Raw genomic sequence first — 19,220 nt, 5'->3', positions numbered from 1 at the left:
TTATAGTCATATTATTAAATTTAGGTTTTGTTGCAATTCAAAATAGTTCAGCAGAACAAATAATATTTTCATTTGTGGTTCGTGGAATAACGAAATAAAGGAGATTTTTAAGTTAACGAAAAAAAAAGTTTGACAATTTTAAACCACGTATGCGTAGTCATATTTTTAGTGTTAAGCGTCATTCATGAATTGAAGTATTAAATTTATGGTTTTTTGCAATTCTAAATAGTTCAGCAGAACAAATAATATTTTTATTTGTGGTTCGTGGAATAACGAAATAAAGGAGATTTTTAAGTTAACGAAAAAAAAAGTTTGACAATTTTAAACCACGTATGCGTAGTCATATTTTTAGTGTTAAGCGTCATTCATGAATTGAAGTATTAAATTTATGGTTTTTTGCAATTCTAAATAGTTCAGCAGAACAAATAATATTTTTATTTGTGGTTCGTGGAATAACGAAATAAAGGAGATTTTTAAGTTAACGAAAAAAAAATTTGACAGTTTTAAATCGCGTATTCTTGTATGCGCAATCATATTTAGTATTAAGCGTCATTCTTGAATTGAAGTATTAAATTTATGGTTCTTTGCAATTCTAAATAGTTCAGCAGAATAAATAATATTTTCATTTGTGGTTCGTGGGATAACGAAATAAAGGAGATTTTTCAGTTAACGAAAAAAAAAGTTTGACAATTTTAAACGCGCATTCTTGTATTCATAGTCATATTTTTAGTATTAAGCGTCATTCTTGAATTGAAGTATCAAATTTATGTTTTGTTGCATTTTTAAACAGTTCAGCAGAACAAATAATATTTTCATTTGTGGTTCGCGGAATAATGAAATAAGGGAGATTTTTAAGCCAACGAAAAATAAATTTTGACAATTTTAAACTGAGTATTCCTGTATGCGTAATCATAATTTTATTATTAAGCGTCATTCTTGAATTGAAGTAATAAATTTATGTTTTGTTGCAATTCTAAATAGCTCAACAGAACAAATAATATTTTCACTGTGTCATCGATTCCTTCAATTTCATAAACGATTTGTTTACGATTTATGATATAACGAAATAAATAAGATTTTTAAACTGACGAAAATTATTAAAATTGACAAATTTAAACCATATATTCTTGCATTGGTAGTGGTAATTTTAGTATTTATATCTTATTACAATTCTGAATAGTTCAACAGAACAAATAATATCTTCCATATCATCAATCCAGTTCTTTTTGCAAAATGTATGCTTGTGGCTAATGGAATAATGAATTTAACATGGTTTTTAAGTCAACCATGTATTCTTTTATGCATAATGATATATTTAGTTGTATGTTCTAAATTAGTAATTATTCAAGTTAGTCGAATTGTTAGATTAAAATAACTACGGTGAATCGTTCGTTGTTCCTAAACTAATAGGTATTTAAATTCATTGCTTTGCTAGTTGAAAACACATAGTTGAAAATTTATTATATATTAAATTCGATAAAATGACAGTTTACAAGAAAATAAAGTTTGACAATTTAAAACTATACTCTCCCTTGTATACCTATCGTGATGATTTTAGTGGTTTGTTTGTAAATTGATGGATATTTATTTGTTAGATGAAAATACATAATTGAAAATACCAAATTTGATTTATAACTTAATTTTTTAAAAAAAATGACAGTTGAAAAATTTAATTTGACAATATTAATCCATAATATCTTGTGTGTAACTATAATGATGAATTTAGTCATTGGTTGTTCTTAAACTAATAGGTATTGAAGTTTTTTGATTTTTAGAAGAAAATACATAGTTGAAAATACCAAATTTGATTTTAATATAATTAGAAAATGACAGTTTACACTAAAATTGAGCTTGACAATTTAACGGTCATATTTTCTTGTAGGCTCCTATCATGAGGATTTTAGTGATTCGTTTTTTCTATACTAATTGGTATTCAAGTTGGTTGATTTGTTTGATAAAAATAGATACTGTGATAACGCTAAATTTGGTTATAATATATATTCGAGAAAAAAAAAGAAAACAATTTACAAGAAAACTAAGTTTGACAATTTAAGATCATGTTCTCTTTCGTAAACCTATTCTGATGATTTTAGTGGTTCTTAGCACTTAAACTAATAAATATTCAATTTCCTAAATTTGTTAGATGAAAATACATGCTGAGAAAATATAAAATTTGATTATAATTTGATATAAAATATTTATAGCTTGCTAACAAAAGAAGTTTGACTAGCACACAAATCACTATCTCTTGCATTTTTCTTAATGATTTTAGTCATTCGAAATTATGAAACTAGTAAGTATTGATGTTTTCTGGTTTGATAGATAAAAACAAGTGCTGTTAAACCACAAATTTGATTATAAATTAATTTCCAGAGAAAAAAAATCAGTCATCTCAGTTTATTCTAAAACAACACTTGTTTACATTTCATTTAGTTGCATTTTAAAATTTATTAAATATTCTTCTGGGCATTAAATATCAGGGCATGTTTAACGCAGAAATTTTGATAAACATATTTTCATATTTTTTTTTTAATTTGGTCAAAATATGTGAAAATATTATATTTAGTATTTTAATTATATTTTATAATAAAATACTATATTTAGTACTTTAATTTAGTATTCTATGGTTAGGGAAAACAACTGGGGTGTCTTTTTCTGTGTTAACAATAAAATCTTACAAACAAGTCTCCCTTTCAAATAATAATTTTACCAATTTTCCCTTATTTGCAGGAATTCAGTTCTAAGAAAAACAACAATTCATTATTGAAATTTCTTTAATTTACAAAATCAATTATTGATAACTTTTTGTATATGAATGAAAAAAATTAAAGCCACTTTTTTTACTTTATATTTTAGTACAAATATAATTCTCATAATCTAACCGATTTATTAGACTGTTTTATAAATAAAGGATATCAAAATATAATTTTGATTGTTATTAGAGTGTCAGTAAAATATATAGAAAGGGGATTCTGGTGTTTTATCTACACCATAGGATTAAGACAACATTTAATTCTTAATGTAGCGTTATTAAAATTCGAAAATAAGTCTGATCAAAAATACTTTGGTGTTATTACTATATGTTGCATTGAAGAATTTGGAGGCTTTGTTTCCTTAAAGATAAAATATGGTTAAATAAAGCACTCAAAGAGACTCAACAAAGTTTTCAACTTTAACACATAAGTGGAAAACAGTATATGCTTTTAAAAGTTTTAATTTATTGTTAAATACTTTCCAAGCTGTATTTCCGATGATGCTTTTAAGTTATACGCTAAAGTAAAAAAATAATACTGTAAAAGAATTTCCAAGAAAAAAAAATCTGACAACAAACTTATCAATAAAAATAATGGATACATTTTAGTTTTTTTTTCAATTTTATTAAATGAATTGAATTATTTTTTTAATAGAACCATGATGCAATTACAGTTGTGTTAGATGTTTATATTTTTCCTAAGAATCTAGAAGGGCCAGTATATTTGGGATCATTTTTCAAAAAAGCATGAAAGCCTCAAAACTGTGGCTTATCATTATTGCTTAATTTGATTAAATATAAGAACATAAAAATTTGCATTTAAGTTTCCCTATGAATATTATAATCTCTCTTTAAATTTGCAGGTGTTTGTTCTATTCTATATTCAGAAAATGCATTCGAATAATTAAATATTTAAAAGCATTTTCGATTTACAATATATTTCACTCTTTATTGTCAAACAATTCTAACATTTCAAGGCAAAAAATATGATTATAAATAATGGTAAAAAAAATTAAAACTACCTCTAATATTAAACTGATCATACAAAGATATTTTTTTAGGAATAATTAATTAAATACATATTATATCTCCGATTTAAGAGGCACACAAAGGATCCATAAAAGGAAACCCCTTTAGAGAAAAAAGATAATTCCAAATCATTGACGATTCTAAAAATAGAACATTTTTGGCGATTCCTTGGCGTCAAGACAGGATTGGCGCTGTTTGTAAAAGGACTGAATTGACATGCTCTCCCTGTTCCTTTAGTAAGCATCCGGGAATCTCGGATGATTGTAGGATGGCTACACGCTGATATGTTTTGGTATGAAACATGTGCTGGCTTCATTTCTGGAACTAACTAATGAACATTAAAAATGTATGGTATGGAGAAAAACCATTTTGTGTTGTGCATTGCGCATAGATTGAAACGATTAAAAATTTTTAATTTTTAGATGAACTCTTAGATGATGCATTTAATTAAACTATAGAATTTATTTGTTTGAATTTGCACACCGAATTTTTAGTGATTGATATATCCTGAACAGGCATTTTATAGGGGCTAGCTATACAAGTATTTTATTGCGAATGTTTGAATTCGGATGCAAATATTTTTTAAATTTTTTTATTCATAATAATTATTTAAATTATCGTAGTTCGCAATTCAATTTAGTATGTAAGAAAAATGCATTAAATATTTTCAATGGGATTTAATGTTGGTTTTAAGTCAATTCTCATTATTCAAATACAATTTAATAATTCAAAATTACTTTTTCTTGAGGAAATATTAAAAAAAAAGGTTGGATACAGTGATGTTTAATTTTTGTTTCCAATAATTAGTCTATATATATAATTTATTGTTAATTTAGTAATCAAATCATGTATTGGAAAGAATTTTATATATATTTATTGATTTGAATATGTTGTACTTCAAATTACAGTGCGAAGTAAAAGATCTGACAAATAAAAGTATTTAAAAATTTTAAATCTAAAGTAAAAAATTAAATCTAAATATTCAAATTTTTAATATTTCAAATCCAAACTTACTATTTCTTATGCATAAAATTGAATGTTTTTTATTATAAAAGGAAAACTGCATGCTTTTACATCTCACTATCTTAAAATAGTAAAGTTTCTTTAAAATCTTTCCAATATTGCAATTATTAAAGAATAATTTATTATAATCTTTTTAATATTACCGCTAAGAATTAAACTGCTTTTTTTAAAAAAATATTTAACTTGTAAAATATATCAGTATCAATTATTAAAAATTTGTTTTTGTTTCAGTCATGTATTTTGTAATTATTTGTAAAAGAAAATTGCTGTAAATATGTAAATTACAAATCATAATTTAAATTATTAATCATACTATATGCTTTTCTTACCAGTTATTTAAAATATTTACAGTTTTTATTATATTAATAATGTAATAGCTTGAGTAAAATCATTAACATCATACGCTTTCTTTATTTCATATTTTTCAACCCTTTTAGAATTAAAAATATAATTATAATGATTCTGCTGCCCCATAAGTTCTGTTAACTTGTAAACGTAATTAAAAAAATTTCAAATAACTTAGACGAATAATTGCATGTATATATCGTTTTAAGACTTGGATATCCTTCTAATATGATAAGTATTTATTCACAAAAATGAAAACGATAATGAAATGAAACGATTCATCTAAAGTGAAAACGATAATGAAATGAAACGATTCAACTAAAGTGAAAACGATATAAGAAAACATGGCTTGTTAAATTCCAATAAGCAGTTTCTATACTGCTATTTATAACGAAAATGCCGGTCAAAGTATTCGTGTTGTTCTTTGGAGCCTCTTTACTGTTACAGTGTTTTGGATTACCAATTCATCTCTTGATAGCATTGCCAACCGAAGATGCCGCCAAACTCACAAAAGGTTTGAGAAGAACAATTGAAAATGCAGACGATGGTATGAATGCAACGGTTGTGTTAGTGTCGAATAATGTTACAGATATGATTAATGCTGTTTGTGAAAGCATTCATTCGGTAAATCCGAATGTTATACTTGCATTCCTTCCTCGGAAAAGAACGTTTTATACATCCATGATTGCGGGACAAGTTGGAATACCAGCATTAACAGTTACAAGAGAATATACTGATAGAGCTGCCAAGGTAGGATTTTAAATTTTATTTAAAGAATATTTTTTGAATTTTTTTATTGTTCATTAAATTTTTTTAATTTTTTTCGCACCTTTTATTTTGAGACTTCTGGAAAATTTAAATTTGGCAAAGCTGATTTAAAATTTATAATTTTACTATGCTAGTTTAGTTTTACACACATTTTTCTAAAATAAAGTCATTGCAAATAAGTATTCGGATAATATTTGTTTTGGTACTATTGACTTATTCAATATTTTGTAAGCTTTGCCACAAAATCACTGAAAAAGTTTCAGGTGATTAGGTTTTTACATATTCTTCTGTAAACGGTGCAATAAAGTCGTTATAAAGAACATTTCTTACACTTAGTTCACTTATTCTTCTGCAAACTATGCAATAGAGATGTTACGAAGAAAAATTTAGATTTTTTTTTTTACTAATATTCTTTTCTAAACTGTGCAATAGAGTCGTTACAAAGAGCATTTCAGATACTTATTTTACTTATTCTTCTGTAAACTATGAAATAGAGATGTTACGAAGAACATTTCAGATATACCTTTCTACTCATTCTTTTGTGAACTGTGCAATAGAGTTGTTTAAAAAAATTGTTTTTACTTATTCTTTTGTAAACGAGGCGAAAGAGTCTTTAAAAGGAAACTTTCAGACAATAGCTTTCTTTATTTATTTTTCTGTAAGCGATCCAATAAAGTTTGTGCAATAAGATAGTTACAAAAAAAACTAGGAAAGTATTATTTTTGCACTTATTCGACTGCAATAAAGTCAGTGTAAAGAAATTTCCAGTTAGTTATTTTTTATATATTTTTCTGCAATCTGGCGCAATCAAGTAATCGAAAGGAGATATTAAAATAAGTAGTTTTGCATGCGAAATTACACTGAATTTTATATGCAAAACTTTCCAAGCAAGAATGCTTTTCTATGCTTTTCATATGCAAGAATGCTTTTAAAAAATTTTATATGCTTTTCATATGCAAGAATGTAACTCATTGTAGAATTGCAATGAGTTACTTTCTTGCACATCATAAACGTTTTTTTTCGCCAAAGGCTTTCCACCCACTTAAATCCATCACTAACTTTTAAGTGCCCACACGATATACATTTATGCGTATCATTTCTGAAGCACCCACAGCTTTAAATGTGTCATACACTATCACCCTTTAAGCATTTATATCAAAAATACACTATAAGATAAAAATAATATATCTCGAACTCCAAGACTAACGTTTTATAAAAATCTATCATATTATTTCTGCTTTAAATAAAAGGAATATAAAAAAAATATGTGCCCGTATTTTGAATATTTTTCAGTTTGAAGAAACATTTATTGAGTTACTAATAGGTATACATGAAGTCAAAACTATCTATTCAAAATCACAATCTGTATTGTGAATTATTTTATTAAAAACTAGGAAAATGATAGGACCAAAATCCTTTTCAAATTTCGAATTTTTGAAAATTTTTAAAATGCTTATAAACTCAGTGACTTCTCTTTAAACTCATAAATCATTTGTAACTAATAATGGAAAAGCCTCAAAATTTGTAGGTTTCACAAAAATTGGAAGTGGTAATTGTTTTGCTGCGAAAAAGCCAAATTTTGAAGATCAAGAAAAATAACTGATAATTAGCTATTATATCAGCCATTGTTGTTGAAAATACTACGTAACAAGTGATAAAATTATTGTTTAATTTAAAATCTTATATATATATATATATATATATATATATATATATATATATATATATATATATATATATATATATATATATATATATATATATAGTTACATTTGTAAATTATAGATATAATTATTATTCATTATTTGATCGAATTTTTTTAAGCACACGGAGAAAAGAATTCCGGTAAATTTACCTCATTGCACAATAAAGACATTTTTAATAAGAATTAAAAACAACAACTCTGGTTAATAAAACCAAAATATACGGTACTTAATTATTCATTTGATAATTTTTCCTTTCATATGGTAACGGCTAATCAGAAATTTTGGTTTTTAAAATTATAATTCTTATTATCACACATTTTGTAAAATAGTACAAAATTGAAAAGTAAATTTAACTGTATAAACGAGTTCTAAGATACATGGTTAAATTTCTAACCTGTAGCACATTTATCAAATTTTATCACATTTATGAAATTATATTTTATTGTTAATTTTACAAAAATCATTACCAAAGTGCTTCGGTAAAAATTTCCGAGATTTTTCTTGTTTCCGTACAGCTAGAAGCAAGGTAAAGTTTACCATATTCTGGTAGATCTCAGTAAAAAGTAAAGCACTCCTGCAACAGCTCTAGTGAAACAGGGGAGGTTAAAACTTTACAGTTTCGTGACAAACTGCATGAATATGAAAATGTGGTCAGCATAGTGTACTGACTGCCTTTACTCCCCAGACAAGCTAGAACTCATCGATCAAAAGCTGGGTGGACTTCAATCGCAACTGGGGATCGAACCCCAGTTCTTCAGCCTTAACCTCTGAGTCATCACGACTCAGTGGTTAAGGCAAGTTCTCAGTGGGTAATATTTTAAAATTAAAAATGACTTTAAATATTGAAATAGTTAAAACAATTTTTTTCTCTTCACTTAAATTATACCTCCTTCATACATTTCAAAAATTATTTCAAATTATTCAAAATTACTTCAAAAATATTTTTAATTTATTAAAAATTATGATTTATTATTTTTTATTAAAAAAATGACAAAAATGTATGGACAAAATGGAAATATTTTATTGAGTTTTAAAATACTATTCTATCAAATTAAATTTTGACATATCAAGTTGATATAAAGTAAAGTTCATTAGTTATTAAAAGATTGCCCATAAATTGAAAAATAAACAAGGAGATGTAATCATAGTGGATAAAAAATGTAATTTTTAAATTACAATATTAGGAAAAAATTAAATAGTTAAAGTGCGTATTTTAAATTTTTTTCCCCAACAAGAATTCACAGAACATGTTTGGCATAGTTAAATAATCTAAAACATTTAGCAATAATGCTAACCAAATAGTTTAAAAATGATGTTATTGATAAAAATCCTTTTTTTATTTATATTTTACTAAAAGATCTTTAACTCTATAAAAATTTCAAATACTATAGATTGTTTAATTTTCCTTAAATTCAATGAAAATGTGATATATTTTTTTATTAGTGCATAATGTACTCTTTGGACGAGCTTTCTTCATTTTTATGGTCATTAAATTTAGCATTAACATTAGTAGGATTTAAAATATCTTTCTCAAATATTAACGGCAAAAAAACAGGAAATAATTTTTTAGTTTTTTTATATAAACGTATTTTGTGCCGTTTCTTTGAATTCCAAATTATTTCCAAAACGCTTTTACAAAATTCAAGTCGAGAATCAGATGAACAGAATTATAGAAATTCCGTTTTTAATGCCGTCATATAATAAAAGGAATCGCTAACAGAAATTATTTTAATATCAGTCGAGGAAACGAAGGATTTTGGAATGTTTTATATCATAACACAATTAAGCTGTCAAAAGCATTGCTTTGATGAAAATAAATTTGTATTACGGAATTACTGAATAAAATTTCCTTTGGGTATTTCGAGAAGCATTTGAATTGCAACAAGCATTTCTTTGTTTTTAATAGATTCATATTATTGACCTAAATGATACATTTTTTTCTAAGCAACTCATTTTTATAAGATATTTTTAAAAAAATCAATAAATCAAAATTTTTTTTAAGGTATAATAGTGAAACACGTGTATTAAACGAAGAAACCACTCTGGTGAATAGTCAGTTAATGTGTCACTCACAGTTTTTGTGGTATTATGGCTGTCGATTTCGATTCTTGATGACAACAAAACAACCGGTGCGCATGTGCAGCAAGGCACATGCTGAAAATGCTCTCATTTCTTGTGCTGTGAAAGTTTGGAGAGAGGGATACTAACTCAGGTGCTGTCCATGTCATCTGACGACTCTGAGAAAAAGAGTATGGTCCATTTGACCAGAATATGGTAAAATTTTCCATGCATCTGACTCTATGGGAATTATTATTGGCATATCATGAATGGCATGTAAAACTTTATTAGGTTAAATTTCCTTTTATTTTTTATTTTTTATTAAATATATGGTAATAAGGACCGTAACTTTGAAAACTAGAATTTCTGGTAAACCGTTATCATATGAACGGGAAAAAATAACAAGTAAAGGCATAAATTCTGTACTTTTTAGTTTTATTAACCAGAATTATAGCTTTTTTTGTTGTTGCCAGAAATGTCATTAATATGTAATATTATAGTTCAACCAGTTTTTTTTGTCTCCTTACGGAGTTAAAATTCTGAGCCATTCCTACAATGGCAATTTAAAGATAGAGCCATAAAAAAACGGGACTAGATGCTTAGCCATGATTGGATAATGATTGGCTTAGCCATGATTGGACATGTATTAATAGGTAATATTGGGTAACATCTTTAAATTTAGATTTGTTTGGAAAAGGCAAATTTAATAGTTTATTGAGATTAAATTGGTACGGTGATAGTGATTAGTACATATGAATGTTACATTATCTCTTTATATGCATTTGATATTGGAATTTGCAACAATATGTTGTTACTAAACTTAACCACTGTTCCAACTTATTTCCAAACAAGCATTTTTTTATGCATGTTTCGCTTTTTTTGAAACACTACACTCTAGACATTTTTTTTTTCAGAATTGCACTACATATGTTTAAAAAATAAGAAAATTTAATCCAAAAATAGTGCAAATGTTTATATGCAGTTTTAAAATGATTGAGATAAATTACAATAAAATTATTTTTACCTATTTCTTAATTTAGCAAAAAATGATACTTTGTTATTCCATATTCAATACACACAATTATTGAAACTCACATATAATTAATAAAAATTTGAAATTTTACTTGATTTAAAAAAGATAGTATCCATAAATGCAAATTGATTTCGCTTTTTAACTTGTTCAATAGCTTAAAATGTTTCAAATTTTGAACGGAATAAGATAACATGATTTGAAGATAATATTTGTTTTAAACATTGCCTGGATTAATTTTTTTAAAAATTAAACTTCAAAATCTGAAAGCCTTTGAAACGAAGCATTAGATTCTAAGAAAAAGGAAACAAAAACTTATTAAAGCATTTAAAACAACACATTGCATGTAAGTTCAAAAATTTCAAAAATTGAAAAAAAAACCATAAAACAGACGATATGTTTCAAGCACTCAAAAATTGGCATTTGTTTTCTAGACTAGTCAAAAGAAACATAAGTGATTTGAAATATGAAACGTTAAGTTGCCACTGAAAAAAATAAAATAAAAGTGAGAAATCTGGAAAAACCGCAGTAGCCCAGAGGAACAAATGTTTCTTCTCATTAACGTCCAACAAATCTTGAAAATGGGAAACTATTTTTGAGCGCTTGAAGCACGTCGACTGTTATTTCAAATTTGTATATTTTTGAAGCAAATAAAGTTTTTCAAGATCAAGATTATTTAATTAATCTATTTCATTACATTCGAAATTACAAAGACAGAAAAAATATTACTTTTATTTCTTTTATTTCATATTTAATGGTCATAAAAAATATAGTTAATACATTGAGTTAACTATTAACTAAACTTATTGTTGATTTAACATTTCAACTTAATTGATTACATTCTCTTTTCCCGGTAATCCATTATTGAAAAATATTTGCTTTTCTTCAAAGATCAACTGAAACACTAAGTAATCAGCATTATGAAAAAGAAAAACAATCTATTTATGCAAAGAAATCAAGCCTTAAGCACGCAGCACTTATTTTAATTATGTTCCGTCATTTTATTCCTGGAATTAATCATCTCTAGCGATAGGATAAGAGAATAACATAAAACTTTATCTACTGTGTGTATTTAGCGTAACAATTAAAAATAAAAACTTCAACTTCTACTATCAATACTTAAAAAGAAAGAAACGCAATGCAATATGATACTAATGGTGCTCTTCCATATTTCAGATGAAATTTTATAAAATATTCTAAAAAAAAATTTTTTTTTTAAAAATATGTCATTCTTTTCCCGTCATTCAATCGAGTTGAAGTGATTTGATTTAAAAATTGATTGAATTATGCTTCACAGAAAGAAAAACTGGAGATCATATAAACCTTGTTTGCAGCTGTCAAAATTCTATTATTAACTGCGTGACGATTTTTGCTGCACCTTTTTTTATTTTTATTTTCAATCAATCCTGTGACCGTAACTGTCAACAGCGAAAATTATAAATAAATATAAGATCTTTCAAAGTTGGTAATTTTATCTCTTTTGACGGCAATGTCAAACATCTTCTCACGTTGTTAGAGATGTTGATGTTAATGGACGTTATTTTTCTTAACTTTAGAACGAAGTAATATTTTTTTGGTCGCTTTATATTTTGTTTGAATACTTTATACTTTTTTAAATTTGAAATGGTGGTTGTTAAGTTGAGCGGAAAATTTATAACGGAATTATTTTAATTGACTTGATTCGTTTTACGGTTTTTCCTTAAAAATATTTGACTTTTTTAAATATATGTTATGACTTATGTGGTAGTTATGAGCAATTTGACATCAAAAATAAGATAATATTTAAATTTTCAAAGTTACGTCAAAATTACAGAAACCCACTCTCTGAAATTAGAAATTATTCTATGCAGACGCTTGAGTAGACGACGCAGACGATATTATGCAGACGATTACAATTAGAATAAATTCTTAATTGTAATCGTCTGCAAACTCACATTTTTAGCTTTAAATCTGTTTTTCTCAATTCACAATTTTTCTAATGGCGCCAAGAATTACACGACTTCTAATAAATCTCTATTAAGTTATAACTTGGTTATTGATTTAAGTATAGTAGCAAGCTACTCAAATTCATACTAGTACTTAATTGCAAATATTTTATTTTTGGTGAGAAGCAAAATATATATTTTAAGCAAAATTCATAAAATTAATTTTTCCGATTTATAAAATACTTTTAATTTTTAAATTTCTTTGAACTTGCATAGTTTTAAAAAGAGTATATTTGAAATTATTTAAGCTAATCCAAGTTACTTCAAGTCAATAACATAATATTTATGACTTTTATCATGCGTACAAGATATTACGGTACTGCTTTTTTTCTTCAAATTCTCGCATTATTGAAAATTAAATTAGTGTTGATGCTTATGGAACTTTATATGAACATATGCTTCGATGAAATTTTAATAATTATAAATATTTTAATGAAATGTTCTTTGCTTTTTTTCGAAAAACACAGACTTAAAAAACAGTGTTGTTAAGTAATCAATGGGGGTTGGCGGGAAAATGGCAGAGCCTCTTGGTAATATAAACAATAGCAAATGTTCAAAAAATGATTGAAGTTAGGAAACAGAAAAGAAATTATTAACACAAGATTTAAAAGATATCCGGCTATATTTTGAATCATGAAATTGTTTCATTTTTTTGGCCTTTTTTCATTTTTTTGAAAAAAATTATGTATTCTAGATTTATTTATTCTAAATAAATCCATTCATGTGAAAATTAAAATTATATATAATACCATTACCTTTTTGAAATGCATTGAAATATTTTTCGCAATCTGTAAGCGAATCTACATAACAATACACACTTAATTGAATATTTTTTTGAAACTCAAATAAATGATTATTAAGCAAACAATAGTAAAAAGGGATATGAAATAATAGTCATAAAAGCATAAAAAATGTTTATTGATATTCAATTATTTTCTTTTTGTTACTATGCTAATGGAAATTTGGTTTTCATCGAAGAAAGGCAATTTTGTTTATTTTTCTAACTGTTTTTCTAAATTATATTTTCGAAAATACAAATTGTTATTATCCAACTAATAAAATTTGGTCGGTTAACCACAAAATAAATGTATGAACAACATTTCCCAAACTAATAAAATTTCTTGCTCAGATTATTTAAATTGACATAGGCATTAAACTTCTGAAAGAAGTTTATTCTATAACTTCAAAAAAACGAGTTATTATTATGAGGTTAAGAACTTAAATAACTAAAGGGCAAACAAAATGTTTATGTGCCTTATTTCTCTTCTTGCCTAATAGTTAAAAATCAAACCAAGTTTGGTAAATAATCATCGTAATTTTCAATTTCAAACACAAAATTTTTGTTGTTAATTAGTTGCTTCGGATGAACTTTAGTATTACAAAAATTTTTAATAAGACATTTTTGATTTGCTTAAAATTAAGTGAATTTTCAGAGAATCGGTGTAAAATTTTTCAAAAAGATATTTTTGACTTTCTTAAAATTAAGTGAATTTTCAGAGAATCGGTATAAAATTTTTTAATAAGATATTTTTGATTTGCTTAAAATTAAGTGAATTTTCAGAGAATCGGTGTAAAATTTTTTAAAAAGATATTTTTGACTTTCTTAAAATTAAGTGAATTTTCAGAGAATCGGTATAAAATTTTTTAATAAGACATTTTTGATTTGCTTAAAATTAAGTGAATTTTCAGAGAATCGATATTTCCAAACTTACTGTTCATGTGTGAATAAAATTTAGTTTGAGCTCAGACTTCTTTAATAAAACAAATACTAAACAAAAAATATAATACAAACACATACTGTAACGAAAATCTGTTAGATTACAGGGAAAAAAACTGTCAGCTGGTGTAATAGTATAAAACAGTTTATTTCACAGAAAAATAAAGTTTTCTTTAAAAAGAAAAACAGACACCTGTTTTTTTAAGCAGATAAGCATTGTTATTTTTACAAACTCTTTTATTTTTTGAAAACAAAAACTGAATTATATTAACAAAAAAAAAACTATGTCAAATCGTATTTGGCGTAGTCCAAGAACAGAATTTGCATGACCAGTCAAACGCTGGGATTCGAACTCGGTTCACCGCACTGAAAGCCAAGCACTCTGTCATGAAGTGTTCTAGTGCTCGATGCTCCAGTATCTCTTGTTTGGTTATTAGAAAAAATCTTAAACTGTCTTATTTATTGAAATCATATTTAAGTGTTAAAACATTTAAAACAATTTATTGGCCTACCCTTATAAAATGTCTGACGATTTAACTTAACTTGCAAAAATTATATCGTGAGACAGATAATAATTAGGTAGAGAATCAATTCAAACCGAAATTTTATTTATGCGATGTTCATAGCCATAAAATAATTCCTGAAAAGTAATAAAAAATTAAGAAAATATTCGTAAAATGATTTTAAAAAGATAAATTTATTTTACGGTAAGCAAAACTGCATGGAAAAAACTATAATATTTGATTTGACAATTTTAATCCGTTTATGATTAGGATGAAAGACAGAGATAATTTGTTTTGTAAAAAGCAGCTTTAAACAGTGAAATATACGGAGAAAGTCCGTAGCGACATTTTTTTTCAGCGCACGAGTAATGATTAAATTTAGAAAAAAATATGTATTTATTTTTAAACAGTTTTTTTTCTGAAAAAAAAAAGTCTGTTGAATTTACAGTTATATTTTACAGTGCATGCAGTTCAGTGCGTAACACTCATCAGAGTAAGAAATGTATGAAACCGTGGTTGCAGAACAATGAATAAAATAAGTTTCTAAGTTTTAAAATAAACAAGATATTTTTCAATGACACTTGCTTTTTAAAAAAATTATTTAAAAACTGTGTAAGAAAATACAATTTTCAGCGATTTTAAAATGATGACTTTAAGAATTTTTTTTTAGAAAGGATGAATATTTTTTTTCTTCCATTAAAACTATAAAAAAAACACTTTTATTTTTAGAAAAAATGCAAGAAAAACATTTTTTTCTTTGTTTCAAGAAACAACATAAATAACTTATAATGGTCGCTTTTTTGCAGAAACAAATGTTTTTCACTTTCAATTGAAAATTCAAATTCTTCGAATTATTTTAAAATTACCGAGACAAAAAGGAAAATACGAAATAATTTTTTTTCTATTTCAGAGAACAATCTTAGCTCAAAAATATATTGAAAATAAAAATAGCTGTATGTAGTATTCTTAGCAATATTCGTAATTCAAATACCATTTGCAGAATATATAAACGCAACAGCAATTTTACTTTCAATCATAGAATTTTTTCTTTTATTTTATAACATATCACGCCGACTGCACAACCACGAAATAAAAACGAAGGGCAAAACAGAATGATATATTTTCCCTTTTTCCTTTTCTTTCTTTCTTCTTTTTTAGCAAACATGATTACTATAATTATTAAGTAAGCTTACTTTTCACTCAAATGTATAAAAGCATGTTTGTTTCTAAATTAAAATCATATTTAAAAAAATTTCATTGCATTGCTTCCATATTTTTCTCTCTCATACGCGACACTCTAAATGCGAGCATTTCTTTACCTTAATTGATTGTAGGATTGCTAGATTAAATATTGATTAATATTATATTAATTATATATTAAATTAAATATTGATTAATATTAAATGATTAGATAATGATCATTAATACTAGAATACAAATAGAAGAGTAAAAATGCTAGACAACTATAGACTATGAAAATATATCAAGATCACTAGACTATGCAAATAGTATTAATCGAAATCCTGTAGTAATAACGTTATATTACAATAATGCATGAGTTTTAATCATAGCTGTGGAAACATTTAATTCTAACTTCAAATCATAAATTTTCTGAGAACTCAACTTCGAGTTATATATAGTTAAAATTTTTTTACATTGAAATAACAAATATATGTTTGTGCAAAATGTCGAAATGGTGGGGGAAATTTCTGAATTGTGATCTATGGTGCCAACTACTTTCGCCAAGGGGCCAGATGGACTTTAAACTTTCTTTCTTTCCAATGCCCACCTGTGTTAACATCCGTCAATTCAGGAATATACCGGGCGATTTTGTTGGCCTCTCTTTCAGGGGCGCCATATTAGGTGTGCCAACGTCGCTCCCACAGTGGGGATAGATAGTACAGAAAAGGAAAGAACATCCATGCCTAGCCCAGGATTCGAACCCAGAACCTTTTTAATGCAAGGACAACTCCCTGCTCCCTACACAGGCCGGTCGGCATTTTTTAAACTTACAATTTAGAAAAAAAAAGAAAAACGTGTTGAGGTTAGTCTGGGAATGGTCCCCAGTTATATCCTACAAGTTGGTCCTCTTCTATAATTTTTTTCTCTTGCGATTTGCTGCTTGGAGGTTGGCTGCCCAGACTTAGCTATTATTCTACCTCAAATCACGATACAGAAATCTTCCCGAAACGATGCAAACCATTATAAGAAAAGAGCTGGATATCAATACCATATACAAAAACCTTATTAAAGCATGATTTCTTAGTGAATATTTATGCATTAAAAAACTAAGAGCTTTTTTCATCGACTTCGAACCCAAATCTGCCATCACAGAATTGGTTGTAATTTAAGTCGGCTTGTGAAGATGTATCTATAATATAAATAATAATACTAATAAAAATACATGTTGCACTAGTTCTAAATTACTTAATAATATACTGTTGTTATATTCAAAATGTAAACAACTCACAATGTAAACTTTTTACTTTGTATTGCGTTAAAACGTTATTCTTGTCGCATTGGAATATTAGTTTTATTCAGTTTAGTACGCATTGTAATTTTGATGCTTATTTTGAAAACTATAGTTAGTGATTTTTTTCCATACTAAAGTGCTTGTCTTTAATTATATAAAATAAGAAAAAGTAATTAGAACGAAATTAAAATAATAATTTACAAAAGATATTATGTATGAGTTTTTGTTAAGCATTCTACTATTTGAAACTGAAGATGATATTTGTTAATAAACTTAGAAACAATTGTGTACCTTATTGCTATAAGTAGAAACAAATTTGGTCAAATTACCGCAGTGTATAATAATGGAATTTCAAAAAAAAAAAACATTAATTTTGATTAATAAACCCAATATTATTCAATTTGTAATTTTTTCTTTCATATAGTAACGGTTTATTCGAAATTCTGGTTTTAAAAATAATAGTTCTTATTACCACACATTTAATAAAAAAAATGCAAAACTGAAATTTAAATAACATTATAATACTCTCAAATTTTACTATACATACCAAATTTTATCACATATTTTAAAACTATATTTTATTGATAATTTTACCAAAATCATTAGCAAAGCGTTCTGTAAAAAATTACCGAACTTTTTAGTGTTTTTTTAGTGTTTTGTAACCGTCTTTTTTTTTACCCCGAGTTTAGAAACCCGGGTAATTTTATTCTATTCTGATAGCTTTACCATAATTTTTTATTAACGTATTTTAACTTAAAATAATTAAAATGCAATAAAATAAATTTATCACAAATTATAATAACGTGTGAAAACATCGTTATAAACTATTATTTTATTTTAGACGTTTTTTTCCTTCATTTTAATTAGTTTTTTGCAAATATAGTTTAAAAAAATCAAAAGTGTTACCCAAAAAATTAACCAAACATTTTAAATGTTTGCACCTATTAGAAATAAAAACATTAATTTGATTACATGCATCTTAGTATTTCAAACTTTCGACATGTTCTTTCTCATAAAGTAGATTATATAATAGCCCCTAAGTATTTTTAAGAGAGCTTTTTCTTAATAAATCTTAGAAGTTGAAGAAAATTGTTCGGAAACTTTTCTCCTTGACTTTATTTTAAAGATATTATCTTTTTATTTTATCGAAAACTGCTAAAAGTAACCATGCTACGTTTAAACATAATTATGCATATTTTTTCAATATTTTGCTCTTATAATCTTAATTCGTGAGCCGGAATAAAGTTTCATAAATTATAATTAATAACACTCTTGAAAATTGCTGAACATTTTATACTCCGCAATCTTTCAACTCTTGAGTGGAGGTTATTCCAATCTTTCTTCGAAATATATGCTGTGGCACACCGAAAAGAAATAATGTATAGTAATTATTTGTAATATGAAACCTTTTTTATTAATATCGTATAATAGTATTTTTAAATAGAATAAACTTGACGTTGGACTATATTTTCTTCGAAATATTATACGGTATTTAAACCATTAATTTAATAGTTTTTACGCTCACCATGGTTACGATTTACTGGAAATATAGGTTAAAGAAATTTATTTAGTATAAACGCTCATTTAGTGAAAAATACAAAACATTGAAATCAATTTTTTTATAAATAGTTTTTATTACGTGCTCTAAGGCACTGATTCTCAACCACTGTGTCGCGGCACTTTTGTGTGCCACCAAATATTAGAAATGGTACAATAAAAATTATAATGCTTTTTTTCTATTACGAGTAAAGTTTACATTAGAGAAAAGTATATATATATATATATATATATATATATATATATATATATATATATATATATATATATATAT

The 19,220-nt window shown here is 25.9% G+C and overlaps 1 protein-coding gene across 1 annotated transcript in view; it reads left to right on the top strand.

Moving 5' to 3' along the window:
* The first annotated feature begins 5,451 nt into the window (after nt 1-5,451).
* Nucleotides 5,452-19,220, top strand: part of LOC107439866 (glutamate receptor ionotropic, NMDA 3A-like) — a 310,237-nt gene continuing 296,468 nt past the window's right edge. The window contains exon 1 of the mRNA XM_087157671.1: nt 5,452-5,899. Within this exon, the coding sequence (XP_087013797.1) occupies nt 5,546-5,899 (354 nt within the window). The 5' untranslated portion in view covers nt 5,452-5,545. The remainder of the gene's footprint in view (nt 5,900-19,220) is intronic.

This window comes from Parasteatoda tepidariorum, chromosome 2, assembly GCF_982258835.1.
Source record: "Parasteatoda tepidariorum strain Cologne lab strain chromosome 2, Ptep-v5.0, whole genome shotgun sequence".
In the NCBI taxonomy this organism is placed as follows: Eukaryota; Metazoa; Arthropoda; class Arachnida; order Araneae; family Theridiidae; genus Parasteatoda; species Parasteatoda tepidariorum.
The sequence above is the reverse complement of the archived record's forward strand: the minus strand, read 5'-3'. Positions and strand labels throughout refer to the sequence as shown.